Source organism: Electrona antarctica (assembly GCF_951216825.1).
Source record: "Electrona antarctica genome assembly, chromosome: 6".
In the NCBI taxonomy this organism is placed as follows: Eukaryota; Metazoa; Chordata; class Actinopteri; order Myctophiformes; family Myctophidae; genus Electrona; species Electrona antarctica.
The window spans coordinates 5,424,545-5,439,047 of record NC_136811.1 but is presented as its reverse complement, the minus strand read 5'-3'; the positions used below and the strand labels follow the sequence as shown (position 1 = coordinate 5,439,047).

Sequence of the window (14,503 nt, the reverse complement as noted above, 5' to 3'; positions counted from 1 at the left end):
GCAGGAATTATAGCGTTGGTAGCAATAGGTCACAAAGTTCTCCTTTCAATGAGCTCCGCTTTGAGAGGCAAGAGAGAGATAGGAGGGGGTTCAGGCCAGCCACATTCACAACAACACGAAAGGCTCCCATTTCTTCTCAGGGCAGGAATTCAACAGGAACTTTGCGTCGTCGAGAGACGGGGACGGGCGGGCAGCGACTGGGCACACAGGACACTGGCATCGGCAACACGGGAAAAAAAGCAACAACGACCTTCAAAGAGGCGGAGGGGCCCCGCGCGCGCGGCGGCGCGCTCACAGGGACCTTTTGGTTCTGAGGTAGGTATCTGCTAAACGAGCAGCGTGAGGCACCGTTACCTTGGTTACCTGGCTAGCTGTGGCATTTGGTGGCGCCGAGCTGAGGTAGCTATCTTTGGAGGTAAAGAGTTTTGGCGGCGGTGGAGGCAGAAAGGTGGAGCGAGGAGGGGAGGTGGAGGGGAGAGGGAGGGGAGGAGACACGACCAGCTGGGTCTGCAGCGTCCTGCCAGGAGGCTATAAGGGTCATCACCATAATGACCTTGTTTGCTCTGTGTTCGCCAGCTGACCGGGCGGAATCCCTTTGGTTCGGGGGCCTCGGGAGGTTCCGACACGAACCGTCCCGTACTCGGGACTAACCTCTCGTGGACCTCCGAGACCCCCCCTGTCCACCGCTCAGACTGGGCTCGAAGGCCTCAAGTTTGGCACAAACTTGGAAATTGGCACCGTCGGTGACGAAAAAAACGAAAAAAAAAGAAATGACTCAAACAGAACCGGGGGGGGGGGGGGGGGTAAATATTTTGGTTTTTAACGAGGAACTTCCGCGGCATTGTGGGCTCCAACGTCCGATGCCTTCTGTCACACCAGGAACAACGATATGTTTTTGTAATAATTTGTAAACTAAATCGATGTGAATTCTGATGACCGCTGGAGGTTAAATTTGAGTTATAATTTGGAACGTCGATTCGTACTTCACCGTACAGCACACAAACGGCAACGGGAAGTCAACAAAGCTGAAATCGACGTTCGGTTAAAATGTCCGTCTTGTATCCTTCTGTGGCAGAAGGCACTCTGTGGACGTTCCTCAGGCAAGTACAGCATCATCATCATCATCTTCATCTTCATCACCCTCAAACTTAATAATTTCTCATTCATTCCCGTTTAGGCAGATCTGGTTCTATAAGGTTTGGTTGGCAGCTCGGAGACACTGCGGACGAAGCTGGTTTCCGGGGTTAGGGGTGGTTGGAGACAGGGTGGGGTAGGTAGGTAGGGGTGTTTTGGAGACAGGGTGGGGGCAGGTAGGGGTGTTTGGAGACAGGGTGGGGTAGGTAAGGGTGTTTGGAGACAGGGTGGGGGCAGAGCCATCTAATAGAAGAGTTACGATATAGAGGGGGCAGAAACAGAGCGCTCGAGCGCTGTTCATGCAGCCTGAACTGAGACAAGCTGGAGTTGGAAATACATTGTTTTCAACGAGGGCGGCGCAAATAAGAGCTATTTTAAGCATGTGTGCAACATGACAACTGTTTTAAAGTATTGTACAGTAACAACTAAATCTCTGTCATGTTTATGTTGTACTATTACTACAAAATTACTACAGTTGGTTGTCCCCATGCTCAATAGAAGTCTATGTAGAAGAGCCGCCATTGGACTGGCCCAATGAAGTGAACGCAGTTTGCGTAACTCTGTCTATATCTAAGGCTCTGGGTGGGGGTAGGTAGGGGTGTTTGGAGATAGGGTGGGGTAGGTAGGGGTGGTTGGAGTCAGGGTGGGGTAGGTAGGGGTGTTTGGAGATAGGGTGGGGTAGGTAGGGGTGTTTGGAGATAGGGTGGGGTAGGTAGGGGTGGTTGGAGTCAGGGTGGGGTAGGTAGGGGTGTTTGGAGATAGGGTGGGGTAGGTAGGGGTGGTTGGAGTCAGGGTGGGGTAGGTAGGGGTGGTTGGAGATAGGGTGGGGTAGGTAGGGGTGGTTGGAGTCAGGGTGGGGTAGGTAGGGGTGGTTGGAGATAGGGTGGGGTAGGTAGGGGTGTTTGGAGATAGGGTGGGGTAGGTAGGGGTGGTTGGAGACAGGGTGGGGTAGGTAGGGGTGTTTGGAGATAGGGTGGGGTAGGTAGGGGTGGTTGGAGTCAGGGTGGGGTAGGTAGGGGTGTTTGGAGATAGGGTGGGGTAGGTAGGGGTGGTTGGAGACAGGGTGGGGGCAGGTAGGGTTTTGGGGGGGATAGGTAGGGGGTAATGGTAGGTGGTGTTAACTTAAGGTGTGCCAGTTAGCCAGTGCCTGTGCCAGACTGCTGCTGCTGCTCCACCTGAATGTGGCAGTTGTTGGAGGATGAGGGAGGGGCGTGGTCTCGTCCTACAGCCAATGGAGCGCGTCGCTGTGGGAGGGAGGAGTGGTGACACGATCAATGACACGTGATTAGGGGTGGGCAAAAAACTAAAATAGATTCATGGATATATCAGAAGGCTAGAGACAGGTGCGTATAGGGCAATAGAGCATACATTAAAAAGGGTATCTTGCCCAAGCCATAAGCCACACGTTTGTGCATCTACTATTGTTTGTGAACGCAAATAAAGATGTTAAGTGTGCCAAACAAACGCCCATACCTGTGCCATGAGTTCTATAGCTTCGGGCATATGTATGACGCCCTCTTTCAGGGCCGCTGGCCTGTGTCCCGGGGGGAGCCCTCCGTTGTTGCCTTCCTGTGACGGCGCCCAGCCATTCTGGGTTGCCTTCTTACAGAAGAAGAAACTGTGGAGAGACAAGACACACACAGTTAACACAAAACTTTGCTTCTGGGGGAGGTCCCTGGAACAACATATTTTCAGATGGGGGTCGGCGGCCAAATACATACATATTTCTGGGGCTCCTTGACATGAAAATGTTTGAGAACGACTGACATAGAAACATGCGTTTTTTTCAAAACTCATGATTTAGAAGGCATTTGTAGAATCGTCCTCAGGTCTAAATGGGTTAATAAATGCACCATTTTATTTCACTCCAAATAAGTATTCATGTCTCAATGTGTCAGATAGACAGACAAGACAGACTCACTGTGCTTGGCACGGTGCCCGCGCCGCAGCGCAGCAACAGCCATGCCAATAATCAGGGAGAGAGCACCCTGTCTGGTATGTCATGTTTTATTGCTCAAATGAAACTGTCCTGATTCATTAAACTTGTCGTCATTTGTTAACCGTCAGCGCGCTGCCCTCCACTGAGTGCACGCACGCACGCACGCACGCACGCACGCACGCACGCACGCACGCACGCACACACACACACACACAGACGCACACGCACAGACGCACATATCACTGAGCAATGAGCTCATGATGTGTGAAATGTGTTGACATGGTTTAGTCATTATTAATAATAATCTGTTGTGTTAATGCCACTGTGATTACAATTTACAATGTAAGCTGTTGGAAAGATTTAAGATAAGAAAAGGCTAATTAGTTGCATATAAAATGCAGAAGGGACAATTAATGATTCACCAAAGATATAAAGGACTGTATAATACTGAATTACTGAGCTACACAGAGCTATAACTATACAAATACTTTTGAGAAAGTACTCAAAGAGTACACATAAATACTCAGCACCACAATGGTAAAAATGGTTTCCAAACCTTTTAGATGACCAAGTTCACAATTAGCTTTAACATGATTACTTTAAGCAGGAAATACTCTTTTAGAAAAATACCTTAAGTACCCAATTAAAAAGATGAGTCCACCAGAAGAATGATTGTCCAGTCCGAGCATTATGGTTTAGTTAATTCATTTTCCAGATCTGAGAGACAGAATGATACTCACATACAGCCAAATAACTCTCCCCTGTACCACCAAAAGGCACAGGGTAGTCTCTCTCGAACAATTCATTTCACAGGCATTAATACTGTAGAATACGTCAATTGTTGATACACATTCATTGGCTGAATAGATAGTTCATTTCCGCACTATACCACACTGGCACTGGTTGTCAAGCGCTCATTGGACCAGCACATGGATGATGAGACTGATATCGGGACAGCTTCCTTAGTTCCGTCATGGAGGGCCATAGACCGGGAAAGCACTGAGGCTGGCGTTGCTATGGCAACCTGAAGATAACATTTCTTTCCCTGCTAGCGGTGAACTCTTTCGACAGAGAGAAATACTCCTATCTACTTTCTCACTAGCCACCAAGGTCAAATACATGCAGTCCCACATCAAAACAGACCTCTCAGTATGCGAGTTAACTTTTGACTGGGGACAGACAGTGAATCTTAACTTGGCGTCAGGCAACCCATAATATATATGATAAAACAATATAAAGGATAATATAGGGCTGAGATGATTAGGCCTGTGGATGGTGACATGACATCAATAGGATAAGGAGAACAACCCAGAGTAAACAGGCAGTAGGCTAGGAGTACTGATGACAAAAGGGCAAGATGACAAAATATGAACACGGTCTGGGCCAAAGGGAAAATTGACAATTCCATCCGCCAAACTCCAAAATTATCTATCATAAGCATTTATCAGACGCTCCCATTTAGGCCTGATGTCGGGAAAAAAATGTAAAAATGTAATTAAAAAAAAATGTCTTCTAAATCAGCAACCAGCCATAAAATGACTTCTCTATTTATTTATTTTTTGACAACATTGTCAATATATTATTTAGTCATACTTTGAGTCATCATAATCTTCATAACTTATCAGTTTTTATTTCGTTTTCATCAGTGAAAAAAAAGGTAGTCGACAAACGTGTTTTGTCAACGGAATTAACGCTGAAAGTTAAACCTAACTTCGTCGGTAACCGAAGATGAGGAAGAGGAGGCAGCAGATGATGCAGGCCATGGAGATGTGAACCCCAATCACCACACCTGTTATTGATCCCTCGCTGCCCTGGTCACAGTTACACTGACCGCCTGGACAATAAATAGCAAACATGGTCACAGTTACACTGACCACCTGGACGATAAATAACAAACATGGCACTTGATGTCAAAAAGGTTGCTGACCCAAAGTATCTGGTGGGTCTACGTGTCGGAAGGAACACCAGAAGACTCGACCTCGGAACGGTCGCCACCACATATTCCTAAACGGCAATACCTGTTTGTATTGACTATGCCTGAACTATGCAGTAAACTATGCCTAAACCTAACCTTATTCCTAAACGTGACCTCAGCAAAACTATGCCCACATGTACACCTAACCTTATTCATGTAAACCTAACCTTATTCCTAAACCTAAGCTCAGTAAAACTATGCTTAAACCAAACCTTATTCCTAAAAGTATCATCAGTAAAACTATGCTTAAACCAAACCTTATTCCTAAACGTATCCTCAGTAAAACTATGCTTAAACCAAACCTTATTCCTAAACGTATCCTCAGTAAACTATGCTTAATAAACCTAACCTTATTCCTAAACGTATCCTCAGTAAACTATGCTTATTAAACCTAACCTTATTCCTAAACGTAACCTCAGTAAAACTATGCTTAAACCAAACCTTATTCCTAAACGTATCCTCAGTAAACTATGCTTAATAAACCTAACCTTATTCCTAAACGTATCCTCAGTAAACTATGCTTATTAAACCTAACCTTATTCCTAAACGTAACCTCAGTAAAACTATGCTTAAACCAAACCTTATTCCTAAACGTATCCTCAGTAAACTATGCTTAATAAACCTAACCTTATTCCTAAATGTATCCTCAGTAAACTATGCTTATTAAACCTAACCTTATTCCTAAACGTAACCTCAGTAAAACTATGCTTAAACCAAACCTTATTCCTAAACGTATCCATAGTAAAACTATGCCTAAACCTAACCTTAGGCTATTCCTAAACATATCCTCAGCAAAACTATGCTTAAACCTAACCTTATTCCTAAACGTATCCTCAGTAAATGGTGCCAAAACCTAACCTTAAGCTTATTCCTAAACGTAACCTCAGTAAAACTATGCCTTGATTGATTGATTGATTGATTGATTGATTGATTGATTTCATTTGGTGACATGAAAATAACACAGAGCACTTTCCGACATACAGTCAATGCATCACCAAGGATGAAAACACAAGAAAGCCGGCTTAGCTGCACCCAAAACTTATACCTAAGTAAAATGATATGCCAATTGCCTAATCCTAAACGTATTACTAACCTTAACTTCAGTAAAACTATATGCCTATAGCGTCGCAGTCCCGCCCCCTTGAGAGACCCGGAAAATAATTCCCCGTTCATTTTCCTCATACACTTTTCAAAAAGTATTTATTTAAAGACGTTTAACCTCAGTAACAACGAATGCAACAACCGCTGGGGGGCGAGCGTGTTTTTGGTCGAGTCATGCGGTCAGCGTGTGGACGAGGTGGTCTTACCTCCATTGTTCTGGTCAGTGGTTCCGGTCTCGGCCAGCGAGACCAGTCTGGTGGTGGGGGGACCGTCTCCGTTCCCGTTGAACGCCACCAGTTTCAGCTCGTAGATCGCAGCCGACTCTGCAGTGGAAAAACATGGTTAGGATTTCATTCATCCGTAACATCAACGAATCGCTGTTCTTCCTAATGTTCCGTACTGTTGGTCTGCATTCGTTTCATTCAAACGAAAATCTCTACTGTATATTTTCTATAAAACGAAAATATCCCAGTACGTTTAATGCTCTCATTAAACATTAAAAATACTTTTTTCCGATACAATACATTGCTTCACAACAAAACATAAAAGATGAGGAAATTATGAAAGGAAAACCCATTAAGATCAAATTACTTGCACTGAAATAAATCAGTGAAATATTGAAACTTTATATTGTGAGCTCTTGTCAACTGAATACCCTGATACGATAGATCAAGGCAGGAAAAAAATAAAGTTTGAGCGCAAAATTGTACAGGTAAAGGTGTCCCTTGTGTGGGTCCTATATAGTTGTACATTATTTTTCCCTGTATCAGTCCTGGCGTGCTTTCTCACATCAGATATTGACAAGCATTTGCTAAGTTAGAATACTAAAACAGAGCAGATTGACTCACCGAGGTGTGAGATGGTGTGTGTGTTGATCTGTCCCGGGAACGTCTCCTCTCCCTGGATGTCTGCGTTGGGGACCCCGTGGTATCCCAGCCTGAAGCCCTCCACCTTGCCTGGCTTGCTGGGAAGCTCCCAGTACACCTGCATGGCCGTCTGGATCAACACCTTGGTGAAGAAGCTGGGAGCGGACGGCACTGGAGGGACGGACGGACGGACAGACAGGAAGACAGTATAAAGGACAAGACGGACGCTGGACTGGACTTTATAATTGAGACCATCAACCATTGTTGTTTTCGTCGACTAAAACTATGACGAAAAATGTTTGCCAACTACCTTTTTTCACTGACAAACTAAATGGAAACTAAATGAAAACTAAGCTACGATGACTAAAACTAAGACTAAATATATTGACAATTTAGTCGACAAATAAAAACTAGACTAAAAAGTCATTTTACACTTGGTTGCATGCTGAAAATAGCAGGTCTACAAGCTCACCACACGTTGCAGTGCAACACATTGTGAGCTTGTAGATCTGCTATTTTCAGCAAGTGTAAAATCAGCCATTACAACGGCATCAAGGCCCGCCAAAATACATTTTAGTCGACTAAATCACCTGTAGATTTAGCCGACTAAAATCTTGATGATATTTTGTCGACTAGAACTAGACTAACACTAAAACATTCCAGGTGACTAAAATGTGACTAAAACTAAATGAAAACTATTCATGAGACTATGACTAAAACTAAAATCAAAATTTGCTGCCAAAAACAACAACAACAAACAACTGTTTGGCTGCTGCTGACTGGCTGACCAAAAAGATGCACGCACACACGCACGCACGCACGCACACACGCACTGTAACTAAGGAGGTGAGGAAGGGAGGAGGAGGTAGGAAAGGAGAAGACGATAGGAAGAAGGTGAGGAGGTGAGAGGTACTGTACATTTAGCATACATTTCAACAATTATAGAATGTACTGAATTCAAATAATGTATAATGGAAATGTATTTTGTACTCTGAAAATCAATTTTCAAAACACAGTAGGGCTATTTTTTTTATATACAGTTTTTCTCATAATTTACTTTATATAATTAATAGCATTTAAACATTTCCATCCATATATTTTCTAAATGTTTTCACTGATCATTTTCAAACATTATTTAGTTTTGGATCCGATCTCTGTTCTATCTCCTCACACTAACACATTCAGGATGGGAACCCCTTTTGCTGTTTTAAGCATTATGTTATATTTTGCTATTGAAAAATAGCAGATCTACAAGCTCGTAGCGCGGCACCGATTGCCGCGCTACGACCTTGTAGATCTGCTATTTTTGAAAAATCGTGAAAATGTGGCACAAATCTTTGAATATATATTCTTTCAGAGCAAACGTTTTTAACTCAAATCTTTGCTTCTGGGGGAGTCCCTGGAACAACATATTTTCAGATGGGGGTCGGCGGCCAATTACATCCAATTACGTCCTTGACATGAAAAACTCTGAGAACCACTGACATAGAAACATAGGTTTTTCTGAAAACTGTCAGGATTCAGAAGACAAAACTCCATGGTAGTGCTACAAGTTCCAGACAGAGGTGACGTACCGCCCCCTAGTGTCGTGGCGATGACGGTGTTAGACTGCTGGCTGGCTCCCAGTGGGCTGTAGGCCTTCAGGTAGATGGAGTAGGTGGTGGCCGCTTCCAGGGTGGAGAACTCATGTTGGAACGTGTCCTTGCTCACCGCCTCCTGCAGCTCCTTGCTGTCCGGTTCTGAACACACACAGCAGAGGAGGGGTCAGGGGTCACATTCAGGGTAGATTTTGGACGGCACACATTTTGATTTAGTCTTTCGGTTTTAGTCACATCTGAAAAGTTTTAGTGTTTTTAGTCTAACTATCATAGGAGTTCCGTCGACTAAATCTACACTTGATTTAGTCCTTGAAGGCATCATAATGGCTGATTTTAGATTTGGTTGCATGCTGAAAATAGCCTATCTACAAGCTCACAACGCCTCACAGCTCTACAGTATATTTAGTCTTAGATTTAGTCTTAGTTTTAGTCACCATAGCTTAGTTTTTATTCAGTCCTCATTCAGTTTTCGTCAGTGAAAAAAACATTTGTCGTCATAGTTTTAGTTGACGAAATCAACACTAAAGTATGGGGTCATCAGGTGTCAATCAAAGCCTGCGCACCGAGGTTTGTTGTCAGGGAACAAATACATTATGGTGTGTGTTGCACTCGTATTGATCTGTTCTTCCTCAATCTAAACTAACGTTGCCAAATTAGCAGATCTACAAGCTCACAACGCGTCACTTTGTGATGCGTTTTAGATCTGCAATTTTTTTGAAGGATGTTCCCCCCAGAATATGAATAATGTTATTTTCACTCTGTCATAAAAAATGTGTTCTCTCAAGTTTGCGTACTGTATCTCAGGGGGAAGATTTACATACCGGTATTTACGTAGCGTAATGTGATATAAATAAATGTAAGGTGCTAGTATCAATGTAATTCAGGGTTGGAAATGTTATTTAGGGTGACCCGGGTTCGTGCGAAAGTGTCCTTGAGCAAGACACTTATAGTAAGCCCTAAACTGCCCCCGATGATAAGGTCGGTGCCTTGCATGGTTTCCTCCGCCACCGGTGTGTGAATGTGCGTGTAAATGGGTGACCGTAATGGACATTAATTGGAGAAAGGTGGCTAAATAAATGCCCTTAATTCTAACTTCTTTATACAAAACACACTCATAACTTCAGTCTACACAATGTCAATTTGGTTCCACCATGCACACGCTCTTCAGAGATAAACGAACACGAAGGATTTCACTGTGTATGGAGCATATGCAGACCGCGGCCATCTTACCATATCATTTAATGGCAGGGTGCTAACAAGGTGCGACTTCCCATAGACAGCCCATTCATCCAAACAGAAAAGCCCTATCTGATTGTATTAAACAACGTCAACATTGCGGCTGTACGAAAAGCTTGAATTATCCTCTTTCTACCCTCAAAGTGTTTGTTTCATACAAATTCCACCGTAGACATGTTATGAGCTACTTTCTGTCCTTGCAGGTGATTATTTTAAGTGTTGCAGTTTGGAAGCGCTCGTTAGATATCACTCAACCGCCCCGCGTACCACCTGTTTTGAATTTGCACATAACGAAGGAGGCAGCAAGACATTGCTTTACTGAAAACGAGTGCTTCCAAACTCTGATGGCAAGACGCCGGCCACGGTTTGCAAATGGTCAATTCTCTGCAGCTATAAAAATATGTGTCCCAACCGACCTCCCAGCATCCTGATGTGCAGCACGTAGCCAATGATGTGCTCCGACAGCTCGGGGGCGGGGTGGTCCCAGCTCAGCTGTAGGCCGGTGGAGGAGAGGGGCGTGGCCTTGAGGTTGGCGGGGGACTGCGGGAGCAGCGTGGACTGTGAGAGGGCCAGGCGCGCCGACGCCTGGTTGGTGCCGGTTCTGTTCTCGGCGATGCACTGGTAGATGGCCTCGTCCTCCGCCTTGATCTTCGTTATGGCCAGGGTCCTGCAGAGGGAGACAAAGAGTCGGGTTAGATCGGTCGTTTTCAACCCTTTTTTCAAACCCATGTAGACCTGAGGACGGTTCTACAAATGTCTTCTAAATCATGACAGTTTTCTTGAAAAACCTCGTGTTTCTATGTCAGTCGTCGTCAAGGACCCCCAAAGAAATATATAATTGGCCGCCGCCCCCCATCTGAAAATAATATGTTTGTTCCAGGGACGCCCCGCCCCCCAAAAGCAAAGATTTGAGTTAAAAACGTTCACTCTGTAATAATATATATTCGAAGATTTGTGCCACATTTTCACAATTTTTCCAAAATAGCTAAAGTATAACAGAATGCTTAAAACACCAAAAGGGGTTCCCGCCCAAAATGGGTTAATTCAGCATTTGAGCCACGGACCACCATTTTGATGACATTTAGCCTCTCGGACCCCAGACTATCACCATGTAGTGAAAACTCCTGTAACTGTAACCAGAAAAAAAAATAAAATAAATCGATTTTTGGAAATTATGAATCGATTTTGAATCGTCCATAACAGGAATCGCTGTATTGATGTGGGTGCCATATAGGAGAGATAATAGGCAAATGTTGATCAAAATAACAACCCTTCAAATATTGTTTTCCGAACTCTGCCTAAGTTAAACCATTGGTGTTGTTAGCAATGTTTCAATGTGCTTTCTTTGCATAATTCAAACTCTGAACACCTTTTTTTCTTGTTATTCTGTCCAGTTCTTATTTCATACAAATACCGATAACGATCCCCAGATGACCAGAGGCAGAGATGTAATTTACCCAGAATTCCCAGCAGAGTCGCTACACTATCTTATATGGAATTTGGGAGAAATGATGATAATGACTGTGTGCTGTGTGTGCATGTGTGTGCATGTGTGTGTGTGTGTGTGTGTGTGTGTGTGTGTGTGTGTGTGTACGTACGTGTTGCCGTTGGTGAGTTTGACGTTGTCTCCTGGAGTCAGGATCTTGCCGTTCTTCAGCCAGATGAGGTGAGGCTCGGGGACGCCCTGCGCCGTGCAGGTGAACACTGCACTGCCCCCTGCTGGCCTGGAGACAGACTGAGGCCACTGCTGGAACTCTGGGGGGGCTGGAGTGGGGAGAGAGAGAGAGAGAGAGAGAGAGAGAGAGGCAGATGGATTTTTAAAGAACTTATAAACACAAGATAGGTAATTGGAAAGTAAAGGTTTTGTGATGTTATGCTGTAACCCTACACCTCTGGCCAATCTATGCAAATAAAATATAAATCAATTATATAGTGTTTCAATTGGCCAGCCAAATAGGTCATCTGTATATGATTTTATTTCCGTGTCTGGCTGCCTTTCGCAGTCCATCCCTCACGGGATTATTCAGACACACTTTACAATACATTATGTTTAAGTATATAAGTGATATTGCACTAATTGTATCTGTTCACGAGGTCATTGTTTATACCCCAAAAACATGAAGGCATGAGTTGACCTCTGAGATGAATAAATAAGTCTTCCAAAATGGTTTGCTTCGCAGTCTAAGTATGTAGTGTGTGTAATAATATGCATTGCACGGTGTAGAGTGTGTAGTATACAGTAGGACCTACTGAGTAGGCTATGTATGTACTATGTAGTATATAGCTTACTATGTAGTATGTACTATGTAGCATGTACTATGTAGTATGTACTATGTAGTATGTACTATGCTGCACGATTCTTGATCAAATGTGAATCTCGATTTTTCATCCACAAGAATTGAGATCACGATTCTCACACGATTCTCATTTTTTCCATGAATATATTCATGGTCTTTATAGTCTGTAGTTGCTGAACATTACTACATTCAAAACGTGGCACCGCTGGAGCCTGTGGCTTTAATAAACAGACAGCATCAAAGTGCTTGACTTAAACCTCTCATAAATCGCTTTTTTGCAGCAAAAACACAAGAGGAACTAAAATTAATTGGACAGCCAAAACTAGTGCTGACCAAAATAGCAGACCTACAAGCTCGTATGTCTGCTATTTCAGACAGACAGACAGACAGACAGACAGACAAGACAGATTGTTAGACAGACTGACAGACAGACAAACAGACAGACAGACAGACAGATAGACAGTCCCCCAAAATAGCAGACCTACAAGCTCGTAGCGCGGCACTCAGTGCCGCGCTACGAGCTTGTAGGTCTGCTATTTTAGACAGACAGACAGACAGACAGACAGACAGACAGACAGACAGACAGACAGACAGACAGACAGACAGACAGACAGACAGACAGACGCCCCCCAAAATAGCAGACCTAGGGGGAACAACATATTTTCAGATGGGGGTCGGAGGCCAATTACATATCATTTTTGTGGTCCTTGGCATGAAATATTGAGCACCACTAATACAGAAATCATAGGTATTTCAGAAAACTGTCAGAATTTAGAAGACAGTACAGTAGGCTGTATACTTGTCCTTAATGTAGTAATGGTCCTATCTGGTCACCAGAGGCCAGTCTATGGACGGATACTATCATGTTCTCCCTAGTACTATTCAGCATTGGTGTTATGTTAAGGGCCATTCACACTGTGTACTTTAACTACAACTATAATATCTATAACAAGAGACTGTTTTCATGTTTAAAATGTCATTTATAAAAGCTGACTGAATACAATTGTTTAGAATCTATACCAGTGCTTCTCAATTCGGGGTCCGGTGACCCCCAGGGGCCATTGGGGGTTGTCCAGGGGGTCCCCAGTAAAAGTAGTTTAATGCGGCATCACAGTGGTTTGAAGCACACGACCAGACAGCAGCACGCAACAGTCTGTTTTCACGTTTAAAATGACATTTATAAAAGCTGACTGAATACAAATGTTTAGAATGTATACCAGTGCTTCTCAATTCAGGGTCCGTGGACCACCAGGGGTCCCCAGTAAACGTTTAAAACACCAAAAGGGGACCTTGCAACAGGTGTGTGTAGTTGCTAACGAGCTTGTAGGTCTGCTACAAGTGGCGTGCTACGAGCTTGTAGGTCTGCTATTTTTCGAAAATAGCAGACCTACAAGTGGCGCGCTACAGCTTGTAGGTCTGTTATTTTTCAAAAACAGCAGACCTACAAGTGGCGCGCTACAAGCTTGTAGGTCTGCTATTTTTCAAAAATAGCAGACCTACAAGTGGCACGCTACAGCTTGTAGGTCTGCTATTTTGGCGCACTACGAGCTTGTAGGTCTGCTACAAGTGGCACGCTACAGCTTGTAGGTCTGCTATTTTGGCGCGCTACAAGCTTGTAGGTCTGCTACAAGTGGCGCGCTACGAGCTTGTAGGTCTGCTATTTTTCAAAAATAGCAGACCTACAAGTGGCACGCTACGAGCTTGTTGGTCTGCTATTTTTCAAAAATAGCAGACCTACAAGTGGCGCGTTACAGCTTGTAGGAGGAGACGGTGACATCATGCAGTGTTGTGTTTTTGGCAGCAAACTCATTTCAGTCCCTTGAATAGTTTTCATTTAGTTTCCATGTATTTTTCGTCAGTCACTTGTCTACGTCTATGTCTATAACTATAATAGAAGAGTGAGAGAATATTTCAGTGTGTCCATTCATACTCACAATGCAACCGTTTTGATGTCTTGTATCACGTGGTATTAGTCAGAAATAGGAATATTATTTGGATTATTTACTGTATGTTCAATTTGTGTACATTGTGTGGAGCATCAGACAGCTGTCAGAGTGGTGGTCAAATATGACATTTATTTTCTATATGCAAAGGTGAGTTGTCATGTAGAACCGAAAGCATGATAACATTTCGTTTTTTTCAACATTATTGGCTAAATGTACAGGCTGTTCACATGCAATGAAGACAGGAAAAACAAAGTGCTCGTTCTGGTACTACACCTGGTTTACACTGGCGTGCTGCACAGCTGCTACTGAATCTTCCGTTTTTATTCCCATTCTAGATAACATCCAGAGAGTGTATTACTCGGTTTCAACTTAATCATCACGCTACAAAATGTATCTGAAAACATTATAGGG

At 43.7% G+C, this 14,503-nt stretch overlaps 1 protein-coding gene across 1 annotated transcript; it reads right to left on the bottom strand.

Annotated features, from left to right (window-relative positions):
* Nucleotides 1–2,632: 2,632 nt before the first annotated feature.
* LOC306924412 (immunoglobulin superfamily DCC subclass member 3-like) lies at nt 2,633–13,923 on the bottom strand (the record flags this gene model as incomplete). The annotated part of the gene is made up of 7 exons (XM_079502907.1): nt 2,633–2,752; nt 6,356–6,472; nt 6,998–7,186; nt 8,590–8,754; nt 10,266–10,516; nt 11,448–11,613; nt 13,899–13,923. The coding sequence occupies 7 exons, from the start codon at nt 13,921–13,923 to the stop codon at nt 2,655–2,657; spliced, it is 1,011 nt and encodes a 336-aa protein (XP_079359033.1). The 3' UTR covers nt 2,633–2,654.
* Nucleotides 13,924–14,503: the final 580 nt, after the last annotated feature.